At 38.2% G+C, this 25532-nt stretch overlaps 2 protein-coding genes across 3 annotated transcripts; both read left to right on the forward strand.

Annotated features, from left to right (window-relative positions):
* Positions 1-1689: 1689 nt before the first annotated feature.
* Positions 1690-6466, forward strand: LOC118814810 (UDP-glucuronosyltransferase 2C1-like). Its single transcript, XM_036580609.1, has 6 exons — positions 1690-2745; positions 3191-3339; positions 3733-3864; positions 4243-4330; positions 4986-5205; positions 5742-6466. The coding sequence occupies exons 1-6, from the start codon at positions 2025-2027 to the stop codon at positions 6022-6024; spliced, it is 1593 nt and encodes a 530-aa protein (XP_036436502.1). The 5' UTR covers positions 1690-2024; the 3' UTR covers positions 6025-6466.
* Positions 6467-14002: 7536 nt separating this feature from the next.
* On the forward strand, positions 14003-20911 carry LOC118814815 (UDP-glucuronosyltransferase 2C1-like). Of its 2 annotated transcripts, XM_036580613.1 has the most exons (6): positions 14005-14829; positions 16793-16941; positions 17417-17548; positions 17956-18043; positions 19270-19489; positions 20059-20911. In XM_036580613.1, exons 1-6 carry the CDS (start codon positions 14109-14111, stop codon positions 20339-20341), a joined length of 1593 nt encoding a protein of 530 aa, XP_036436506.1. In that variant the 5' UTR covers positions 14005-14108; the 3' UTR covers positions 20342-20911. The 2 variants fall into 2 exon arrangements, with proteins under 2 accessions (XP_036436507.1, XP_036436506.1); XM_036580614.1 differs by lacking the exon at positions 19270-19489 and having other exon boundaries at positions 14003-14829; positions 20059-20302.
* Positions 20912-25532: the final 4621 nt, after the last annotated feature.

The raw sequence follows: 25532 nt of genomic DNA on the forward strand, positions 1-25532 counted from the left end.
ACACAGACACATGAAATAATTAAAATAGTTATAAATAAAGCGGGAAATGGCCAGAGAGTATTAACAATTAATGATGCTCTATCAAAGGATTTGTAAACAATGCAATAAGCAGTGAATCTCAGCTCTCAGTTACATTATTCTTCTATTAAGGCTGGTAATATTTCCTGATAAGGAGTTCCACCTTAAATGCTGCCTGAATGCCTCAGTGGCCTGAGGCAGCAGAATGTAACTGCTGCACCATTTAAGGCAGAAAAAATATCCTACCTACAGTTTTATGTAGAGCTCTACCTGTAAATATGTGCTACGGTTGGACATTTTGACAAGGTAGCACAGTTCGCCAGAGCACCGGTTAGTGCTGACTCTGACACACCCGAGCGACGAGCTAAGTTAACAGTTACAAAACTGAAATGGAGGCATCAGACAACAATTTCCGAGCCGACCTCACCCCGAGACCGAGACAAGACCGAGTCCAAATGAGGTCGAGACCTAGTTTATGCAGTGGGTCTCATTTAGAGGACCGTTGCTTGGTAGAGCGCGTCCTTCGCAGCGTCCGTGAGGCAGAATTTGAGGAGTTTGATCAGTGAGCGAGAGGCGAGGAAGACAGTTATCTAGGTAAATAAAACTGAGAGCTTGTTAAAAAAACAAGCTGAAATGAAACGAATGAAACGAGACTTAACCCTATCCACAGCCCGCAGTATGTTTACACATGTGAACACGAAGCCTTACCATTTTTTTCATGTTTTCTCTGCTCCTAACTTCAAAATCACAACTGAGTAGTCGGACACTTTGATCTCCTAAATCACCTTATCAGGGAGTAAGTAATAATGTTAAACTGAGTCTGTACTGAATTAACATTAAAAACACAAAACTTTTGAAACATGAAGTTACAACACTATAGCAATGACATGCGCATGCTCAGTAGGAATAGGACACATTATTAGAACACAGGTGTTAACAGTAAATGGGTAAATTCGCCTTCTTTATGTCTTATAAGGTTAGATGACGCTTAGACAGCTGCCTATGAAGACAGCGGCTACTAAGAGAGCTCTCTGGGTATTGGGACACTCCATATGTATTTTATTAATATTATTTGTATGTATTCTAATGTAAGTGTTTTCCTAAGCAAATCATCTCTTACTGCCCAATTAAATAGCTTTCGATAGAGAATTTTCTTAGGTGGCTTAAACTTTTCCACAATACTTTATGTGAGTTAATCAGTTTTGGAAACAGGTCACAAGTGTGAAAATTGGGAAGTTTTCCTCACAAATGATGAATCACTCATTCATTTACTTAGTGATCACTGCAGCACTGTACATATGACAGTAGAGATCCTCAGATGGCCTATATCATCTTCATAGAGTTTGGTCTAGCTTTCAAGATCCCATCTGTATAAAGCCTGTTAGATGTTTATTTATTTTATTTTTAGAAAATAATCATTGAAACTCAACGAAGGCATATCTCACGTTTGTCAGACATGTCTCTGTACATTAGTGACTTTAGATCTGTATGTCATATGCATGTGTAGTAGTAACAGTAGTAGTTTATTGACTAAAAAAAATCCGTAAATGCACGTGCAGAATGCCTAAACTGCTAATATATATATATATATCCAAAATATATATATCGCTGTGAATGTTGTACGTTTTGAAACAGTAGCTGAACTTTTTAGACGGTCCCTCATCCCCTTTAGCGCCTGCTGTGGTGATACCGGCTGCTTTGATCAAATGTACTCGATGAAATGGAAAGATCGGGAACTTTGACAGAATATAATGGTTATAGTTTGTTCTCTGTTTCATCGCGACTTAGAAAATGCAATTTCAGAGATTTTAGGACGTTGTGAGCAAGAGGAGCGGCGAAACGCGGATATCCGCTGAATAAGAAACATCAGTCCGAGTTTACCGCTCCGCCCGCCCTCTTTGTTCCAGTTCAGTGTGTCCTAAACCTGAGTTCATTGATTCGGTTGTCAGGGCTGTGGCTGGACGGTGGAGCCAACAAGTAGTCGAGCTGTCAGTTACTTTACTACCATGATATACAGACATCTTCTCCCGTTGGTAGCTTTGATACTGAGCGGGTCTGAAATGACTCTCAGTGGTAACGTACTGGTGGTCCCCGGTGAATACAGTCACTGGTACAACATGCGCGTAATCGTGGATGAGCTGGTCGCTCGGAATCACAGTGTGACTGTTCTGGTCCACTCAGCGTCATCTTCGGTCAACTACACGGAAAAAGAGAACTTAAAATACATTATTTTTGAGATCAACATAGAAAAACAAGATGCAGTGAATATGTGGAAGAACTATATTAACTCTTCGATGAACCAGACCGTCATCAGGATTGAGACTTTGTTGTTGTTTTGGAACGTGATTTCTGAAATTGAGAGATATGGCAGATCAATATGTGACGGGATGCTGCTCAATCAAGAGCTCATAGCTTCACTCAGGGCATCACACTTTGATGTACTTCTATACGATCCTGTGACGCCATGCACTGATCTATTGGCAGAGATCCTCGACCTGCCCCGGGTGATGTCTTTAAGACTGCATTTTGCATACAGTATGGAGAGATTGTGCGGTCAGTTGCCAACACCACCGTCGTATGTGCCCGCTGCTGCCACCCAAGGACATCTCACTGACCACATGAACTTCATAGAGCGGGTGGAGAATGTGCTGTTGTATGTTGCTTTCACAGCGATATACAAACTGTCAATGATGTTCACGTTTGATAAGTATTACACCAACATAACAGGTAAGGCAGCACTAAGGCCTCTTTTCTTTTGTACCTAGGTTTTTTTTGAGCACCAACTGACACCTCAGTGCCCTCATCAGGATCAACTGTATGAATGACCTTGCATAACTTAAATCTCAGAAGGACAGAACACGTGTTTTTGTAGGCACTGACACAGTGTTGTTTTCCTGGAGAGATATTAAGTCTAGTCTTAGACTACACAGCATCATTGATGGGGATTATCTACTGAAAGAAAAATGTAGTCCAGGACTAGGCTTAATCCCTGTCCAGAAATCAACCCTTAATATACCAGCCTGTAGCATCGGCTGAGGTCCAGCTCCTGTGATTGGTAATGTCAGTTTTTATGTCAAAATTCAAAGTTTGAATTTCAGCATTGTTCGCTGCTATCTTCCAGTGTAATATGATTGATCTAGTATCACATCATCTTTGCTCCTTTACTTCATAGGCAAACCCACAACAATGTGTGAAACTTTGGGAAAAACAGACATCTGGTTAATCAGAAGTTACTGGGACTTTGAGTATCCAAGACCACTCCTGCCGAACTTCAAATTTGTCGGGGGGCTGCACTGCAAGCCTGCAAAGCCACTTCCAAAGGTAAGATCACCGTTATGGCTGTCAGGACGTCTTTTGAACATTTGCATGCTTGAGTGACACATTAAGAATTGACACAGAATGTTTAGTGCCTGACCCTAAACCTTACTACAGGTTTTATCTATCAGAGTTTATCTGCTGGTACTGCAGAAAGCAAGTAAGCAGTCTGGGACAGGATTGATTTTCTCCTTAGGATGTTCCTTTTTTGAAACAATTTATTTGTCACACTAACATTAATGTGAGCTGCCTCACCAACACTCTAGCCAGACGGCTAAGGCTTGGTCTGTGTGGCTGCAGCTGGATGTCACTATTCACTTCTGTTGCATTTAAATCAGCTTCCTGAGGAACACGATCATAGAACTAACATGTATCTGTCTTTGCTTTTTGGTTTTGTAGGAGATGGAGGAGTTTGTTCAGAGCTCAGGGGATGATGGCATTGTGGTGTTTTCCCTGGGCTCCATGGTGAAAAGCCTCACCAAAGAGAGAGCCAACATCATCGCTTCAGCACTCGGGCAGATCCCACAGAAGGTCTGAGATTACACTATGAAATGTTTATATCTGTAAATAGAAAATCAATATTCCAGTTGTCTGATGGTCTACAAGCCATCTTGACATGAGGCTGATTCATGTTGAATCCAGCTGGTGTTTATTCTCCATGAAAATTAGAAATAGTCAAACAAGCAACCCTGCAGATATTTGATATTTGATTTCACTGTAGTGTTCATTGTCTTGTTCATAAAATATCTGATTCTAGTTTGGTAGTGCACTCTACAAATACTATCCCCTTAAATATTGTAAGCAAAGTGCCATCCATAGCATATCCATAGAGTAGTTTAATCTTATATTCTTTATGGGGAAAAAAGAAGTTTTTGTGTTCATTTTTCAGAATTCTGTGTTTAATTACAGGTCTTGTGGCGGTATATGGGAGAGAAACCAGACACTCTTGCTCCAAACACAAGACTCTATGACTGGATTCCCCAGAATGACTTACTAGGTAAGGTACAGTTTTGTCATTTAAGTGTCTTTTAGTGGCCAGCCAACATGACAATGTTTTCAGAGATACCGATACTAATTTTAAAGGTGCACTATGCACGATTTTCTTTGGAATAAAGTGAAAAAAATTGAAAAAATTAGCATTACTAAGCAAAGAGGAAAATACACTCCAAAATATGGTGTGTGTGCTGCAGCGAGTTGCCCTGCAAAGTCTGAAATAATAATTTAAAAGTCAGAGGTCAGATTTCATGGGGGTTTTTTGAACCACATCATATGTCTTTACATATTAATGTCACACACAGGCTCAAAAAGAAGGTCTGGCTCAATGTTTAGGCCTCAAATACAAAATCAACATTACACTGATGAAGATATGATGATAATAGTAAATCATTCACTCACAACCTCAGAAAACACGTCCTTCTCCAAGCGTTGACTAAGTTCTCTTTGAACATTTTTTCGATGTAGCATCTGATGGTGTGTTTGGTTGTTCAGAATGGTGTTACATTCCTGAACGTGGTTTTTGTAGACACCATTTAAATAGATGTTATTGTCGATGCCAGCAAATCCATGGAACCTTAATATACACTGTTTTTTGGTCTTGTATATACTATAATAGTTTGTTGTAGTGATGATTTCTAATGATCTGTCTCTGATAGGACATCCTAAAACCAAGGCCTTCATCACTCATGGTGGGACTAATGGTCTTTATGAAGCTATTTATCATGGTGTCCCAGTGGTGGGTATTCCACTGTTTGGTGACCAGTCAGATAATCTGTTCCACATGAAAACCAAAGGAGCAGCTGTTTTGCTTGAATTCAACAAAATGGAGACCAAAGACCTGAAGGACGGTCTCATCGAAGTTATTAATAATCCGTCGTAAGTTGATCTTGTATTTTCCTTAAATGCCTTTAGTAGAAAAAACAGTGGTTTAAGGCTGTAAAAGTCCCTGAATACTATTTATGAACTTTTTATTTTGATCTCCTCAGCAATACAATATATATGTTTAACCCCGTTTTTGATTGGCAAACTTGTATGAAAAAATTTGGGCCATCCTGCTAAGCTGACATTTTGTTGATTTTCTAAATGAAAGTAAGTTAACACGTTCCTCTTTTTTTTGCACAGGCCACGTTTAATTTTTTTTACAGTATGTTAAACTCAGCAAATAAAGAGTAATTGTACTTGCCTGATGCTCCCACATTTTGCACGATTCCCCTTCAAATGCATATGCATATGAGAGAGAGGTGCATTGTGGGTTTTACCACACTCTGGCCCATAAACTGTGTGTTCAGGATTGTGTTTTGTACATAACACCCTGTCTGAACGCATCTGATTTGCCCCTAAAACTGGCACAAAAAGCTTAATACATCTCTGTTTACTTGACATACACAGTTTCACTTCATTTCTTCTGTCAGGTACAAAGAGAGCATCATGAGGCTTTCCCGAATCCACCATGATCAGCCGATGAAGCCGCTGGACCAGGCTGTCTTCTGGATCGAGTTTGTGATGAACAACAAGGGGGCCAAGCACCTGAGGGTGGCGGCCCATGACCTCACTTGGTACCAGTACCACTGCCTGGACGTCGCTGCCTTTTTGCTGTCCATAGTCGCTCTGGTCACGTTCATCTTTGTGAAAACGTGTGCTTGGTTCTTCCGTAAATGTTGCAGAAGGACCTCAGCAAAGAGCAAAAAAGAGTGAAGAACTGAATGAACATCACTGTGTTAATGACTACTGTGATATTTTCACATTGGTTTAAAGTCTGAAGTACTGTATTGTGCTGTAATTGTACAGCATACATTCCTCAGGTATTTAATCCAAGATTCTCAGCAAATCCATCACAGTGTGATCAAACGTTTTATAAATCTGCTCTTGAGAGCACTCAAAGGGATTTTATTCATAGCTTGTACAGTGTTTTGTTTTGAATAACATTAAATTTTGATTATGCAAATGTCAAATCAACTTATTTTTTTAAATGCAGTATGGCATTCTACTTATTTAATGTATTAGGTACAATATATAACTCATCCAGTGAAAGTGGCTGCTCTGTTTTATATGTTTTAATAGATGTACTGAATTGTAATGGAAATTTTGCTGCATAGTTGAAACTTGAATGCCGATAAACCTAAAAACTGACGAAAATGTAATATGACTGATGAAAAAGAATAATAAAGAAAATCTGTATGAATGGTTTGTCTCTTAACATTACAAGCACAATTAATCTGTAGCATTACAAGCAACCTGTCTGATGTGGACGTGTAGGTTTGGTGTCAGGAATTAAGCATAGTTTTGGACTACATTTTCCTTTCAATAGAGAATCCATTCAGAATGCTGTGTAATCCAGTAAATCATTATTGTCCTCACTCTCTCTTGGGTGGGTAGAATGGTCGTCCCTCTCCCCCACCACCCAGCACAATGCTGGCCAACACGAGCATCTGTTAGTTGATGTAACAAAATTGTCAGTTGGTGTTCTCTAAGCGCGCTGAGCCCTGTTAGTGGCCCAATTAAAAGATGTGGTGGTGCTAGGCCTGGTTGATATCTAAAAATATTTAACATGATATTTTCTATTTTCTATTATGATTTTAGTTTGTATTTTTAGGATTAATACATATTAATTAAATAAATACATTAAATATTATAATACTCAATAACTCAACATCTTTTGAAAACTATCTGTCCTTTTATTGGCTGTTGCTGTGTTCATGAACTCCTTCTGGTGCAGGTTCATTGCAACTTGTGTGGTAATAGCACTCCCTCCTGAAGAAACTTCAGACTGCAAGCAGTTTCCAAAACTGTGCTTATGTATGTTACCAAAAAAAAATAAAAACGGTCTTTTCCGACACCTAGTGGAGTCACTCTGGGGTTCAGCTATAGATGCGTTGATAATATTATAATTTCACAGTTATAATGTAGTATTATAATTTCATAGTTTGCAGAGTTTTAGAATTCAACTAAGCAGCAGGTCACTTAAGCTGGACAGAAAACACTGCAAATTTTACTCAGACACTAAGGTTGAGTCACACAGCAGAGATAGAGGGGAATTTACTCTAGCATTACCTAAAGACTTTTAAACGTCTAATGATAACCCTATGTTCTAACAGTAGAAGTGAATAAAACATTGTGTACATATTTTTTAATATTATTTGTTACCTCTTTCTGATCCTGTTTTTCCAGTTATAGGCAGGGCCAGAAAAAACAGAAACTTTTTCTCCCAGTTAACTTAGCTACTCCATGCACTTCAGCTAAGCTTAACATGAAGTAAAATAAGTAGAAGGTAAAGAGCCGTGGGTTAGGGAAAACTGGCATTACAGTGAGATAAATTACAGGCAGCATGTTAACAATCTCTCTCTATCTCTGCATTGCCAACAGGTCACTGTTGTACTTTACTTGTCTCAGAATGGATGCTAACTTTTACCCTCCTAGCTTGATAGCAATAAATTAGGACACCTAGCTATGAGGTGGAATTTGTGTAAAATTTGTGAAAAATTGGGTAAAGATCGACCACATGCTGCAGAAGTGGCAGAGATTAGGATGTAGGGCTGTCATGATAACAGTGCCAAGGTGACATGATTTTGAAATTGACTAGTTTAAACTGTACAGAGACGGCTGTCCAGTATGTGTACGTGCACTGAGTGAGTGTAATACAACTACTGAACTGACTTTACTACTGATGTTTCATTTTGGTTTTAACCATTAAAATCTCCTGTATATGACTGAACAAGTTACATGACTTCCAACATAAGGAAATCGCATTTTCTTTTATTTTCATACATTTGCCTCTATCTGACAAACCTAATTCACCCTCTGTTGTGTTCTGTACGCATATGACTGTGAAAGCTAACAACTGTAGAAAATAATTGTTGCCAGCTTAAAGGGGCAGTCTGGCCAAAATGAAAACTTTAGCCATTGCTTTGTCTATTGTGAAAATACATACTCACCTTCTGCAGCCAGGCCACAGTAGAGTCCAGAGTGAGATTTTCCTCTTTAAAGACTAGGAAAACCCTCTTCTGATGATATATCTTGAAGGTGGAAGAAAATTACAAAACTACAACTTTTGGGAGGGATTTTTTGTGCTGGAAGGCTAACGATACTGTTAGGACGCTAAACACCATGTCTGTATTTATTAGCTTCTACATCAGTAACATGCTGGGTACTATAGTGAGAGAACACTGATGGCTGGAAACACAAAAAGTATACAAAATCATTAATTCTTTCAAACTGATGAAGCTGATGGATAAAATACTGCACTGTAGAGTATTACATAAGACAAATAACATATTAAATGCTAGTTTTAGGTCTAAATTCACCTTTAAATATTGACAGCATTATGTATAGCAATGACTGCCAATGCGTAAAAGTAGGATTGTATTGAGTAAGGAGATATTTTTTGAGTTACGTTCTGAAAGAAGGAAGTTAAACTATTAGACTTATGTTGGAAATCACTTGAGGAAGTCACATTACTTGTTCAGTCATATACAGAAGATTTCTAGGGTTAAATCAAAAATGAGATGTCAGTAGTAAAGTTAGTGTGGTAGTTATATTGCACTCATTCTCAGCGGACATTCAATGCATATACACATACTGGACAGCCACACACATCTCTCTGCAGTTTAAACTAGTCAATTTCAAAATCATGTCACCTTGGCACTGTTATTATGACAGTGCTACGCATCAGGATTGATAGCATATATACATCACTAATGTAACCAGTAACATAATTTTCTCTGGGACTACTCCACTGTTTAAATCCTAGTCTCTGCCAGATTTGCAGCATGCGGTCGATTAGCACATTCATTTCTTTCCTTTTCTCTTTTTACCTACTTTTTCTTATAAATTAAATTCATGCAAATTCCACCCGATAGCTATGTGTCCTAATTCAATGCTAGCAAGCTGGGAGGGTAAAAGTTAGTATCCACTCTGATACAAGTGAAGTGCACTTAGGCCCGGGCGATAGGGTGATGTAATCAGATAGACAAGTACAAACATTACTCACACTACAAGTAATACAAGTAATACAAGCAACCTGATGGTGATGCAGAGATAGAGTGAGATTGTGAAGAAGATGTCTGTTAGTTATCTCTATGTAATGCCAGTTTTACATAACCAAAGCTCTTCACCTTCTACTTATTTTACTTCACATCAAGTTTAGCTGAAGTGCATGAAATGGAAAATAAATGCTGACACAATGTGACTAACTGCAGTAAAACAACTTGACTCTAACCAGGGGCCAGATTACAGAAACTTCCTATCTTTTAGTCTTAACTTAAGATCTGACAGGTCAAGATAAGATTTTTCACAAATTCATATTACAGAAGCAAATATTATCTTAATTTAAGAATCTTATCTTATCTTATAGCATCTTTTCTTATCTTAAGTTAGGAACTCTTAATTCCTCGATCAAAGTCGACCATCAACTGTCATGTTTGTTACCTAGCACCTGACCATGTCTGTTACCGAGCAACCTCTTTTGTCCGGCCCTGTCTATAGCCAGAAAAACAGGATAAGAAAAAAGGTAACAAATAATATTTAAAAATACATACACAATTCATTTTTACTGTTAAAACATAGGGTTATTATGAGGCCTTTTAAAGTCATTAGGCAATGCTAGAGTAAATTCCACTCTGTCGCCCCTGTGTGTGACTTAACCTTACTGTGTGAGTAAAATTTGCAGTATTTTCTGTACAGCTTAAGTGTCCTTGTGCTTTGCTGAATTATAAAAACTCTATATTATAAAAATACAATGTTTTAACTGTGAAATTATAGTTTTATTAAAGATTTTAATTAAAACAGTTGTACAAAAAAAAAACTAAAATTAGAATAGAAAGAAGGTCAAAGCTGCAGCAGAGTGCATGTATTCATTTTGTGAAAGCGATATAATTCATCAATAACCACAATTTTTAAATTAGAAAATATCATGCTGAATATTTTTAGATATTGACCAGGCCTAGCACCACCGCATCTTTTCAATTTACCTCTAATGCAGCTTAACATGCTTGGAGGAGAACACCAACTGCCAATTCTGTTACATGAGCTAATAGATTTCGCTGGGTGGTGGGGGAGAGGGAGGACCCTCTACCCACCCAGAGAGAGATGCTTTCCCGTCCATGGATGGCTGTTGCATCGCAAGGGATTTAACTCACGATTTCCTGACAGTAAGGCCATCAAGGTTAGACTACAAAACCTGATTTGACAATTGCTCAAATTTCTTTATAATTCTTCTACATCTACTATTCCTCTCATTTAAAAACTGATTTGTGGTCATGTTTTGTTCTGCTTTATCAGTTTTAAAGTTTCAACTATGCAGCAAAATCTCATTACAGTTCAGTACATCTATTAAAGTACATAAAACAGAGTAGACATGAATCAATAACTAACTTTAACAACTTCCTCAGTTTTAATGGATGGATATTTGTAGCAGTTTAAGCATTCTGCATGTGCATATAGAGAATTTTTATAAGCAATAAAGTGCTACTGAGCCACATTACTACGACGTACAGACATAAAATTACTTGTAGTGTACAGAGACACGTCTGACAAACATACTACAACCTTTAGTCTGCTGAGATGTGCCTTGGTTGAATTTTAATGAAATTTTTATAAACAATAAATTGCTACTGTGACTCATCCAAATGACGTACATACATAAAATCATTTATAGTGCACAGAGCCACGTCGGACAAACATACTACAACCTTTAGTCTAGTGAGATATGCCTTGGTTGAACTTAAATTTTTTTTCTTTGTAATGAATACCTACTGTGACCTACTCATATGACGTACAGATCTAAAATCACTTGCGTTGTACAGACACAGATCTGCCAAACATACTACAACATTTAGTTTGGTAAGATATGCCTTGATTGATATTTAATGATTTTTTATTACCTACTATAGTACCTACTACAGTGACACATCCGTATGATGTATAGATCTGAAATCACTTGCTTTGTACAGGCAGAGAGTTGGCAGACATGCTACAACCCGAGTCCAAGTCAAAACTGAGACCAGATTAAGATTTTTTCAGAAAAAAAAATGAAATATGTTTGTAGTTAATTGTACATTTATCATCATTACCTATATATATATATTATATTATGTGTCGCCTGAGTGAGGCACCAGAATGTAACTGCCGTACCATTTAAGGTGGAACGGGAAAATTCGAACAAGAAGCTGGCAAAAAAGAAGCTGACTTCTGCTTTGTGTGATTTAGGCTATCAAAACACACTACCTACAGTTTTATGTAGCGCTCTATCTGTAAATACGCGCTACGGTAGGACAATTCGTCGTTACTAACAGCTATAAATATTAAAAATAAAAATAAAGAAAGTTGTTTTTATTATTACTCTTTTTAAGCAGAGATTGAAACTTTCAGTTTCGTTTGTTGTCCTGCTCCGCTGCGTCTGTCTGTATCCTAGCAACGCGTCTGCGCGAGCGCATTAGTGACGCAGCTGCAGAGAGACGCAGAGCGGAGAAAAGCGCTGTTTATATTGTATATTCTCATTTTGTTACAACTCAGTCATGATTCAGATTCCAGTTGCCTCAGATGGAGGCACGGGACTCGGCTTTTCCCGACAACAATTCCACCTTACCCCGAGACCGAGACAAGACTGAGTCAAAATGAGGTCGAGACCGAGACTGCTAGTTCATGGTCTCGAGCAGGTTTGTGACGGACAATGCGACACTTACAGTCGTCAGAGCCTGGGGTCAGTACACAGATAAGCAGGGACAATGAAACAGAAAGAGGATCAAAACATGAGATATCACAGAACAAGAACAAGGGGCACGGCTAATAAATGCACTAGGGGAGCTAAAAGACCAAACACACAGGTATGCAGTACTGTCAGAAAGCCTTAGATACTGAAGCAAAAGGTTTAAAAGAATTTATCTTGGTTGTAAGCTTGATTTTCCTTGTGATAACGCCATATAACGCTAGAATAAATCCATTAATACAGTAAAATGTAACTAGAATTTCTTATATCTGAGAATGTAATTGAGATGTTGTGAGCTGGTTTAGAAGAACAAAGTTTGGATCCCGTGCATGGATTGCTGAGGGGTTGATTAGGCAAACCCAGTGTTGAATGCAGACCACAAGTAATACTGGGCCTCCACAAGGAGAGGTTTGTAAATGGCTAAGAGAGCACACTGGCATACATAAAATCACTATGTACTGTATTAATATTGTTTGTATTTATTCTAATGTTAGTGTTTTTTCTGCACAAATATTCACTTACTGCCCAGTTAAATAGCTTTCAAAATGTCCGCAATACTTTTTATGTGAGTTAATCAGTTTTGGAAACAGGTCACAAATGTGAGTAGTAATGGACTGGTGGAGTCAGAGTGGGCCGATCTCAAACATGAGAGTATATGATGAAGAGCAAAACAGAGGGCGACTTGAGGAGCTGGTCAGTGACGGAGGCCAGCTGAGCAGGACACTGGGACCCCTGGAGTAGCAGGCAACAGGGAAGCCAGTGGAGCGACACGTGGAGCTACCATTGGAGCTGCCCATGGACCTGGAAAGGAACAGCTGGGATGATGAGTTCATGACATCGTCAGGTGACATCTTCAACTGTCAACAGGGCTGCAGTGATGTCCTCAACTGCCGATAGTGTTGGAGTGTCATCCTCTGCTGCAGATGGGACTGCAGTCTCATGGAAGATAAAAGGCCTGGAGATCTTTCTCATCATATCTGGAGAACTTCAATGATAGAAAAGTAAATTCATGAGTAATTTCTAGTTTTCATCATTTGTGAACATTGAGACTATTAACTATAAATTGTTCACCACAACCTTTACAACTCTGCTTAGTTGAATTTGTTGAATGCAGATGTAGGTGTTAGTGCTAATTCAGCTGAGTAGGATCATAGGTTGTGGTGAAGAGTTCATATTTTATGGACAGAATGTGTTTGACCTTCAGATTGTGAAGTTTTCTCACAAATGATGAAATCACTCATTCATTTACGTCTTGATTACTGGAGCACTCTAGATACAATAGAAGAGATCCTCAGAAGGCCTATCATCTTCATAGACCTTGGTCAGGCTTTCAAGATCTCTTCTTAAAGTAGTCAAAAGAACTTAATGAACTGCGTAAACCGCATAATGCCTGTTAGATGTTTATCAGAGGAGTGTCTGTACATGACAAATGATTTTAAATCTGTAGGTCAAATGGATGGGTTGCAGTAGCAATTTATTTTTAGAAAAAAATCATTACAACTCAAACGAGGCGTATCTTACCAGACTAAAGGTTCTAGAATGCTTATCAGACGTATCTCCGTACATTACAAATGATTTTTAGATCTATATGTCCTACGGATGTCTCACAGTAGCACTTTCAGTAGGTTTCAAGCATATAGTTTCTAAGTAACACCAGCAGGTTCATTATCGCTGTGAATGTTTTACGTTTTTAAACAGTAGCCGCACTTTTCAGACGGTCCCTCACCCCTTCGCGCGTCTGCTGCAGTAATTCCGGCTACTTTGATCAGATGTACTCGGCCAAATGGAAACATCGAGAACTTTGACAGAATATAATGATTGTGGTTTGTTCTTCTGTTTCACCACAACTTATAAAATGTAATTTGAGGTATTTCAGGACGTTGTTTGTGAGCAAGAGGAGGGGCGAAACGCGGATATCCGCTAAATATTCAATATCAACCCAACGTTACCGAGCTCCGCCCCGCTCCCTTTGTCCCAGTTCAGTAACACCTAAACCAGAGTTCAGTGAGGTTTTCAGGGCTGTGTGAGCTGAACGGTGGAGCCAACAAGTAGTCGAGCTGTCAGTTACCTTACTACCATGATATACAGACATCTTCTCCCGTTGGTAGCTTTGATACTGAGCGGGTCTGAAATGACTCTCAGTGGTAACATACTGGTGGTCCCTGGTTATTACAGTCACTGGTACAACATGCGCGTAATCGTGGATGAGCTGGTCGCTCGGAATCACAGTGTAACTGTTCTGGTTAGCTCAGCGACACCTTCGTTTAACTACACGCAAAAGGAGAACTTCAAATACATTGTTTTTAAGGTCAGCTTGGAAAAAGAAGATTTTGAGACCATGTGGGAGAACTTGATTAACTTTTCGATGAGTAAGACCTTCGACATGGTTCAGGTTTTCTCGTTGTTTTGGAACATGATGTCTGAAATAGATAAACATGGCGTATCAGCATGTGAAGAAATGCTGCTCAATCAGGAGCTCATAGCTTCACTCAGGGAGTCACACTTTGATGTACTTCTATTTGATCCTGTGACGCCAGGCGCTGATCTGTTGGCAGAGATCCTCGACCTGCCCCGGGTGATGTCTTTTAGACTGCATTTTGCATACAGTATGGAGAGACTGTGCGGTCAGTTGCCAACACCACCGTCGTATGTGCCCGCTGCTGCCACCCAAGGACATCTCACTGACCACATGAACTTCATAGAGCGGGTAGAGAATGTGCTGTTGTATGTTGCTGTCACAGCGATATACAAAGTGTCAATGATGTTCACGTTTGATAAGTATTACACGAAAATAAGAGGTAAGGCAGCACCAAGGTCCTTTTTTGCACCCAAGTTTATTTATTTGTTTATTTTAACAGATGTCTGCACTGATTTAAACTTGAATTAATTCACATATTGTTAAATAGTCTTGAGAAACCATGAGCACCAACTTGGTCAGGCCCTATTTGTGCCAAGTCCTGAGGCACCTTTCTCACAGTCACCTTAAACAGCCCGTGATAATCATCTTCAAAGACTAGCACGATTAACATCACAATGGCTTCATAAATTGACCCTACAGTGTCAAGGTCTTAAGTGCTTATCTAGCAAGTTTTTTTATAGCCTCAATTTCCGTCTAAGAGCAGTATTTGGAAAAACTGATCAGCTTATCCAGTGCTGTGAAAAAGTATTTGCCCTTCACCCAATTTCTTCTGTTTTTGCTAATTTGTCACCTTTTAAATGTTTTAGATCATCCAACAAATTTCTAACATAAAATAAAGACAACATGCAGCTTTTAAATTATCATTGTATTTATTGAAAATTAAGATTTATTTAAAACCTATATCACCCATTTGAAAAAGTAACTCCCCACCTAAACCTAACTGCCCACGCTTCTTTGCACAATCGTTTTAATTTCGCTACACTGGATGGCTTTTGAGCACACACACTGCCTGTTTAAGGTCTTGCCCACAGTCCAAAGTCGGGACTTTGACCCAGCCACTCCAAAGCCAGATGTAACGTGACCCACATCTTCCAAAAAGTTCCACCTTTGACTCATCAGACTTTTGGCAAATGCAAGATAAGCCTTTGTGTCTTTTTTTGGTCAGTAGTCGTTTGCATCTTGCAACTCTCCCATTGATGCCATTTTTGCCCAGCGTCTTTCTTACTGTGGTATCGTTTACGTTGTCCTTAACTGAGGCAAGTGAGGCCTGAGGCCACTACTGTTCCAAGCTTTCTCCATTTGTGAATAATGGCTCTCAGTGTGGTCCAATTTGAATCTCTTTAGAACGAGGCATCACATACTGCCTTTTGAGACCAGCTAGCCTGCTTCACATTGCCAGACAGGTTCTGTTTTAAGTGATATTAAGGTTAAACAGGTCTGGCTGGATGTGGCTAATTAAATCGAATGCAGTAGTCAATTGAATTTGGTTAACTGTTTGATTTAGTAGCTAAGGGGGCAAATACTTTTTCACATAGGGGTAGGTAGGGCTGAACAGCATATTTTATTTCATAAATGAAATCATTATTTAAAAACAGCATTTTGTGTTGACTTGGTCTTTGTCTTATAATAAAAGTAGTTTGATGATCTGAAACATTCAAGTGTGATAAATATGCAAAAAACAGAAGAAACTGGGAAGGGGGCAAATACTTTTTCACAGCACTGTACTTATAAGCCTCAGTGGTTTTGCAAGTTAATGGACAGATTCGAGGCAATGCGAACCTGCGCCCACCCCGTCACTGGGATTCGGACTTTGATGTTGTTTTAGAACGTGAGTCTGAGAGTTATTTTTGAAGCAGCAGCTGAAGGAATTCTGCTTTTTACCCCAGTTGGTGTTTATTCGACTGTCTTTGGCATGCAGTATGGAGAGATTGTGCGGTCAGTTGCCAGCACCACTGTTGTACGTGCCCACTGTTGCCACCCAAAGGCATCTCACTGATCACATGAACTTCATAGAGCGGTTAGAGAATGTGCTGTTATATGTTGCTCACAATATTTAAACTGCAAATGATATTCGTGTTTGATAAGTATTACACCAGAGTTATGGGTAAGGGAGCACCAAAGCCTCCTTTAGTTTTTGTAATGTTTTACTTTGTGCTCGTAGCTCATATTAGGGCGGAAAAATTTTGAATTCAGCATCGCTCGCTGCTTTTTTTCCATTGTACTCGAAAATTAGGAGCAGAAAAAAATAGCGCCACTTTTTCTAATGTTTTATATGAAATATTAAAGTAATTATGCAGGAAACTGACCTAGTATCACATATTTGTGATTACTTTACTTCATAGGCAAACCCACAACAATGTGTGACACTTGGGGGAATGTGGACATCTGGTTAATCAGAACTTACTGGGACTTTGAGTATCCACGACCGTTACTGCCGAACTTCAAATTTGTCGGGGGGCTGCACTGCAAGCCTGCAAAGCCACTTCCAAAAGTAAGATCACCGTTATGGCAGTCAGGACGTTTTTTGAACATTGTCATGTTTGAGTTACACATTAAGAATTGACACAAAATTCGGAAAATGATTGAATGTACAAAGGTTAAGTGCCTGACCCTAAACCTTACTACAGGTTTTATCTATCAGTTTATCTGCTGGTACTGCAGAAAACAAGTAAGCAGTCTGGGACAAGATTGATTTTTTTTCCTCAGGAAACTCCTTTTCTAAAACAATTTATTTGTGCTGACAAACCTTAAAGCTAACATTAATGTGAGCTGCCTCAGCAACACTTCATCCAGCCAGCTAACTTAAGTAGCTTGTCAGCCAGTTGGCTACCTTCAGCCCAGCCTGAGGCTTGGTCTGTGGGGCTGCAGCTGGATGTCACTACTCCCTTATGTTGCATTTAATCAGCTTATTAAGGAACACGATCATAGAACTAACATGTATCTGTCTTTGCTTTTTGGTTTTGTAGGAGATGGAGGAGTTTGTTCAGAGCTCAGGAGATGATGGCATTGTGGTGTTTTCCCTGGGCTCCATAGTAAAGAAAATCCCCAAAGAGAGAGCCAACACCATCGCTTCAGCACTCGGGCAGATCCCACAAAAGGTCTGAGATTACTCTATGAAATGTTTATATCTGCAAAAAGAAAATCAATATTCCAGCCGTACAAGTTGTACAAGCCATCTTGATACAAGGCTGATTCATATTGAATTCGACTCGTGTTTATTCTCCTTAAAAAAAAATAGAAATAGACTAAACAAACAACCCTGCAGATATTTGATTTCATAGTATAGTGTTTGTTGTTCCATCCATAAAATATATGATTCTAGTTTGGTAGTGCACTCTACAAGTACTATGCACTTAAATATTGTAAGCAAAGTGCCATCCACATCACTTACATGTAGTAAAGTTTATTGATCTTATTTTCTTTATAAGAAAAAAAGTTTTTGTGTGATGGTTCATTAGCCTCACTAGTTTTCCCTTTTTATCATTTCTTCTGTGTTTAATTACAGGTCTTGTGGCGGTATATGGGAGAAAAACCAGACACTCTTGCTCCAAATACAAGACTCTATGACTGGATTCCCCAGAATGATTTACTAGGTAAGGTACAGTTTTGTCATTTAAGTGTGTTTTAGGGCCCAAACAATATGACAAGCTTGTCACAGATACCGAGGTGTGTCGCCCTGTGAAGCTTGAAATAATAATTTAAAAGTCAGAGGTGTCGGATTTCATGGGGGTCATATGCTGTGGGGGTCATATGTCTTCATGTATTAATGTCACACACATAGGCTTAAAAAAAGTCTCAGATGGAAAAAGAACACTATACTGATGAAGATGACAATAGCAGATAAATCACTGTAATCCTCAGAAGACGTCCCTGTCCAAAAATCGACTGAGTTCTCTTTGAAGGCTCTTTTAATGCGCTCACATTCATCAGATTCATCGCTTGGAAAAGGGGTCCAAAACAAAAACGACATTACAAAATTTTCTTCTGAATGTCACGTGCAGTGACACATTTACGAATTAAAAATCCCTAAAATCTACATAGTGCAGCTTTAAGTGCAATTATTCTTACTAAAATAAAAATAGTAAATAATTATGAGATCATTGAAGACATTCTGTTTTTCCAGTATTACTCAGTTACTAAGTTTGTTTTACCAATGCAGTGGTTGGTATAGTGTAATAGGTAACATCTCTGCCTTCTATGCTGTAGACTGGGGTTCAGTCCCCAGCCTGGGCAAGCACCCTACACTATACCGATAAGAGTCTTTGGGCGAGACTCCTAAAACTACCTTCGCCTACTGGTGTAAATTGATCAAAAATTGTAAGTCACTCTGGATAAGGGTGTCTGCCAAATGCCATGAATGTAAATGCAGTGCTACCAGTGTCAAGTTCACATGGCGTCATACTGATTTGTCCTATATCTTCCAAAATAATATTTTAAGATAGAAATGAAACAGATTCCAATATTTTCAATCAATCTTTAGTCCCCCCCAGCTGTCAGTTTTTATTCAGTATCTCAAATAACAGCTGGACCAAAGCAGGGGAAATATCTTTAGTAGTATAAATAAAGAAAATGCCATCTAAGCAAATAACATGAACTCTCAATGTTGAACTTTCAAAAGAAAAAGTTCTCTTAGCGTGGCGTGTTTGGTTGTTCAGAATGGTGTTACATTCCTGAATGTGGTTTTTGTACAAAACATTTAAATAGATGTTATTGTCGATGCCAGCAAATCCATGGAACCTTAATATACACTGTTTTTTGGTCTTGTATATACTATACCAGTTTGTTGAAGTGATGATTTATAATGATCTGTCTCTGACAGGACATCCTAAAACCAAGGCCTTCATCACTCATGGTGGGACTAATGGAATTTATGAAGCTATTTATCATGGTGTCCCAATGGTGGGCATTCCACTGTTTGGTGACCAGTCAGATAATCTGTTCCACATGAAAACTAAAGGAGCAGCTGTTTTGCTTGAATTCAACAAAATGGAGACCAAAGACCTGAAGGACGCTCTCACCGAAGTTATTAATAATCCGTCGTAAGTTGTGCTTGTATTTTCCTTAAATGCAGATGCTTTAAGATGGAGATTATTTTAAGGGTGCTCAGTGTAACAGTACTGTAACTTAACAGTACTGTAACTTCTTCATGTTGAGGCAAATGAAATGATATCCCATGGCAAAAATTTAAAAATGCCTTTAGTAGAAAAAACAGTGGTTTAAGGCTATAAAAGTCCCTGAATACTATTTATGAAGTCTTTATTTTAATCTTTGCAGCGAAGTGGCAGAGAAAAATGTGTAAAAAAGAGCCACCACTAGTTGCTCAAAATTGAGTAGACCAAGCAGAGTAACCAGGTTCACATTCAATAGCTCCACCCATTCAACACCTGATCTCACATTTTGCGTGATTCTCCTTCAAATGCATATGCATATGAGAGAGAGGCACATTTTGTGTTTTTCCACACTCTGGCCCATAAACTGAATGTTCAGGATTGTGTTTTGTACATAACACCCTGTCTGAATGCCTCTGATTTGCCCCTAAAACTGGCACAAAAAGCTTAATACCTCTCTGTTCACTTGACATACAGTTTCACTTCATTTCTTCTGTCAGGTACAAAGAGAGCATCATGAGGCTTTCCCGAATCCACCATGATCAGCCGATGAAGCCGCTGGACCAGGCTGTCTTCTGGATCGAGTTTGTGATGCGCAACAAGGGGGCCAAGCACCTGAGGGTGGCGGCCCATGACCTCACTTGGTACCAGTACCACTGCCTGGACGTCGCTGCCTTTTTGCTGTCCATAGTCGCTCTGGTCACGTTCATCTTTGTGAAATCGTGTGCTTGGCTCTTCCGTAAATGTTGCAGAAGGACCTCAGCAAAGAGCAAAAAGGAGTGAATAACTGAATGAACATCACTGTGTTAATGACTACTGTGATATTTTCACGAGTTTAAAGTATGAAGTGCTGTATTGTACTGTAAATGTACAGCATAATTTTCATACATTGTTTTTGCAATTCCACAACAGTGTAGTGAAACACGTTTTATAAATCTGCTCTTGAGAGCACTCAAAGGGATTTTATTCATAGCTTGTACAGTGTTTCGTTTTGAATAACATTTACAATTACATTTACAATTACATTAACAATTTTGATTATGCAAATGTGAAATCAAACTTATTCAGTATGGCATTCCACTTACAATATATAACTCATCCAGTGAAAGTGTCTGCTCCGTTGTATATATTTTAATAGATGTACTGAATTGTAAAGTGATTTTGCTGCATAGTTGAATCTTGAATGCCATTAAACCTAAAAACTGACAAAACAGAAGAAAATATGACCACAAATCAGTTTTTAAATGGGAGAAATAGTAGAAATAGAAGGATCATGAAGAAATGTAAGTGACTAATATAACTAAAAATGTAGTATGACTAATGAAAAAGAATAATAAAGAAAATCTGTATGAATGGTTTGTCTTTTAACATTACAAGCACAATTAATCTGTAGTATTACAAGCAACCTGTCTGATGTGGACGTGCAGGTTTGGTGTCAGGAATTAAGCATAGTTTTTGACTACATTTTCCTTTCAATAGAGAATTTCCATTCAGAATGCTGTGTAATCCAGTAAATCATTATTGTCCTCACTCACTCTTGGGTGGGTAGAATGGTCTTCCCTCTCTCCCTCCACCCAGCACAATGCAGGCCAACACGGGCATCTGTTAGCTGATGTAACAAAATTGGCAGTTGGTATTCTCCGATGAGCGTGTTGAGCTCCGTTAGTGGCAGAATTAAAAGATGTGGTGGAGCTAGGCCTGGTTGATATCTAAAAATATTTAGCATGATGGTTTTTTCAATTAAACATTGTAGTTGTTGATTATATCGACCCCCCACCCACCAAAACAGTGGTTTCTAAAATCGTGCCTATGTATATTACATTTAAAAAAATATATATATTTCCTTCATTACTGTGGAGTCACAGTGTTCGACTATAGTTGCCTTTGGTAGTATTATGATTTCACAGTTATAGTGCAGCATTTTAATTTCATAGTTTGCAGAGTTTTCATAATTTAACTAAGCACCAGGCCACTTAAGCTGTACAGAAAATACTGCAAATTTTACTCAGACAATAAGGTTGAGTTACACACAGCAGAGATAGTGTGGAATTTACTCTAGTGTTGCCTAATGACTTTTAAAGGTCTTATAATAACCTTATGTTTTAACAATAAAAATGAATAAAACATTGTGTGCATATTTTTAAATATTATTTGTTACCGTTTTCTTATCCTGTTTTTCCAGCTATAGACAGGGCCGGACAAAGGAGGAGAGAATGTTTTTCTCCAGGTTAGTTTGTTTTACTTGTTTTACTGCAGTTAGTCACACTGAAGCAAGCTGAAGCTCCAAACTGTCAGCGTTTATTTTTGGCTTCATGCACTTCAGATAAACTTGATGTGAAGTAAAACAAGTAGAAGGTAAAGAGCCGTGGGTTAGGTAAATTGGGCAATACAGAGAGATAAATTACAGGCAGCATGTTAGCAATCTCTCTCTATCTCTGCTTTGCTAACAGGTCACTTGTATTACTTGTATTATTTGTACAGTGAGTAATGTTTGTATTTGTATATCTGATTACATCGCCCTATTATCCAGGCCTAATTGCACTTTACTTATCTCAGAGTGGATACTAACTTTTACCCTCCTAGCTTGCTAGTGTTGATTTATAACACTAAGTTTTAACTACGAAATTATAGTTATATTAGAGATTTTAATTAAAACGGTTGTCCAAAAAAAAATCTAATAAGAATAGAAAGAAGGTCAAAGCTGCAGCAGAGTGCATGTATTCGCTTTGTGGAGGGGGGTCAATATAATTGATTGATAACCACGAATTTTTTAATTAGAAAACATCACGCTAAATGTTTTTAGATATCGACCAGGCCTAGCACCACCACATCTTTAATTTACCTCTAACACAGCTTAACACGCTTGGAGGAGAACACCAACTGACAATTTTGTTACATCACCTAACAGATTCCCGTGTTGGCCAGCATTGTGCTGGGTGGTGGGTGGAGAGGGACGACCATTCTACCCACTCGGTAGAGAGTGAGGACAATTATTATTTACTGGATTACACAGCATTCTGAATGGAAGTTCTCTATTGAAAGGAAAATGTAGAGAGAGATGCTTTCCTGGATGGCTGTGGCATCGCTAGGGATTTAACTCGTGATCTCCTGACAGTAAGGCCATCGCTTAGACGGTTAGACTACAAAACCTGATTAGACAACTGCTCAAATTTCTGTATAATTCTTCTACATCTACTATTCCTCTCATTTAAAAACTGATTTGTGGTCATGTTTTGTTCTACTTTATCAGTTTTTAGGTTTGTCGTCAGTCAAGTTTCAACAATGCATTAAAAATCACATTACAGTTCAGCACATCTATTAAAATACATAAAACAGAGCAGACACAAATCAATAACTAACTTTAACAACTTCCTCAGTTTTAACAAATGGATATTTTTAGCAGTTTAGGCATTCTGCATGTGCATGTAGCAATTTTTATAAGCAATAAAGTGCTACTGTGTCACGTTACTACAACGTACAGACATAAAATTACTTGTAGGGCACAGAGATATGTCTGACAAACATACTACAACCTTAAGTCTGGTGAGTTATACCTTGGTTGAATTTTAATGAACTTTTATAAGCAATAATGCTTATGTGACTCATCCAAATTACGTACATATGTGAAATCATTTATAGTGCACAGAGCCACGTCAGACAAACATACTACAACCTTTAGTCTAGTGAGATATGCCTTGGTTGAATTTAATTTTTTTTTCTTTGTAATAAATACCTACTGTGACTTAACCATATGACATACAGATCTAAAATCACTTGCGTTGTACAGACACAGATCTGCCAAATATACTACAACCTTCAGTTTGGTAAGATATGCCTTGGTTGATTTTTAATGATTTTTAAAAAAATAAATAAATTACTACTGTGAAACATCTGTATGCTGTACAGATCTACACTCACTTATAAAGTACAGAGACACATCTGATACACATGCTACAACCTTTAGTTTGGTAAGATATTCCTAGGTTGAATTTTAATAAATTTTCATATGTGATAAATTCCTACTGTGACACATTCATATGATATATAGATCTAAAATCACTTATAATGTACAGAGACATGACTGATGAATATACTACAATCTTCAGTTTGGTAGGATATGTCTTGGTTGAATTTTAATTACTTTTTCTTATTAATATATATCGTCTCAAATGACATACAGATCTAAAATCACTTGTAGTGTACAGACACCCGTCTGACAAACATATTACAACCTTGGGTTTAGTAGGATACACCTTGATTAATTCAAATTCAACCAAAGCATTTTTTTTTTTCAAACTAAAACTTTAAAGGAAGGTCTCAATACACAATAAGTGATTTTAGATCTGTTTGCCAAAAGGGTTTGTCACAGAAACATAACAACCAATGGTTGTTGTAAATATGTTGCAGTCAAGACTGCTAGGTCTGAGTCCAAGTCAAAAGTGAGACCAGATTAAGATTTTTTTTTCAGAAAAAAAAAGAAATTTGTTTGTAATTAATTGTACATTTATTATTATTATGTATACATTATATTATATTATATTATATTATATTATATTATATTATATTATATTATATTACAACCCTTTCCCAAAAAAGTTGGGACGCTCTGCAGAATATGAATAAAAATAGAATGCAATGAAATGCAAATCATGTAAACCATATTTTTTAAAGGAAAACAGTACAAAGACAATGTTTCAAATGCTAAAACTGAGAAACTTTATTGTTTTTTGAAAAATATATGCCCATTTTGAATTTGATGCCAGGAACACAGCAACACGTTCCAAAAAAGTGGGACAGGGCATGTTTACCTCTGTTTCATCACCTCTCCTTTTAACAACACTCTGTAAGCGTTTGGGGACTGAAGAGACCAACTGCTGTAGTTTTGAAACTGAAATGTTTTCCCATTCTTCTTTAATAAAGGCGTTCAGCTGCTCAACAGTTCGGGGTCTCCTTGGTCATATTTTTTTCATTACATAATGCGCCAAATGTTATCGGTGGGTGACAGGTCTGGACTGCAGGCAGGCCAATTTAGCACCAGGACTCTCTATGTTGTAATACATGCAGAATGTGGTTTAGCATTGTCTTGCTGACATAAGCAAGGACACAGCATCCATGATTCCCAAAAAGAAATTCAAATGTTGATTCGTCAGACCACAGGACACTTTTCAACTTTCCCTCAGGCCATTTTAAATGAACTCGGGCCCAGAGAAGGTGGCAGCATTTCTGGATCCTGTTTATGTACAGTTTCTGTTTTGCGTTTTAGAGTTTTGATAGGTATTTGTGGATGCAGTGGCAAACTGTTTCCACAGACAGTGGTTTTTAGAAGTGTTTCTGAGCCCATGCAGTGATTTCCACTACAGAATCATGTCTGTTTTTAATGCAGTGCTGCCTGAGGGCCCAAAGATCATGGTTTTTGGCCTTATCGCTTGCACACAGAGATTTCTCCAGATTCTCTGAATCTTTTAACGTTATTATGTACTGTAGATGATGAAAAGCAACAGTTCTTTGCTATTTTATGTTGAAAAACGTTATTCTTTATTCTTAATTCTTAATTGTTGCACTATTTGATCGTGCAATCTTTCACAGAGTGGTGAACCCCTCCTCATGAGCTAAACTGTGCAAATAACTGTTGTTACTAACAGTTATAAATATAAAAAACTGAAACAAACGATTACTTACCATGTCACACAAGCACAGCAGGTGACAGAATAAAGAAAGTTGTCTTTTTTACTCCTTTTAAACAGAGATTGAAACTTTAAGTTTTGTTTGTTGTCCTGCACCGTGGCTTCTGTCTGTATCCTAGCAACGTGTCTGCATGAGCGTATTAGTGACACAGCTAAAGAGCAACGTAGAGTGGAGAGTTTAGTACACAGAGAAAGCACTGTTTAAATTGTTTATCCTGGTTTTGATAAAGTTCAATAATGATTCAGCTTCCAGTTACCCCAGATAGGGGCACCGGACTCGGCTGGCCTCG

Source organism: Colossoma macropomum, unplaced genomic scaffold (genome assembly GCF_904425465.1).
Source record: "Colossoma macropomum unplaced genomic scaffold, Colossoma_macropomum, whole genome shotgun sequence".
Classification (NCBI taxonomy): Eukaryota; Metazoa; Chordata; class Actinopteri; order Characiformes; family Serrasalmidae; genus Colossoma; species Colossoma macropomum.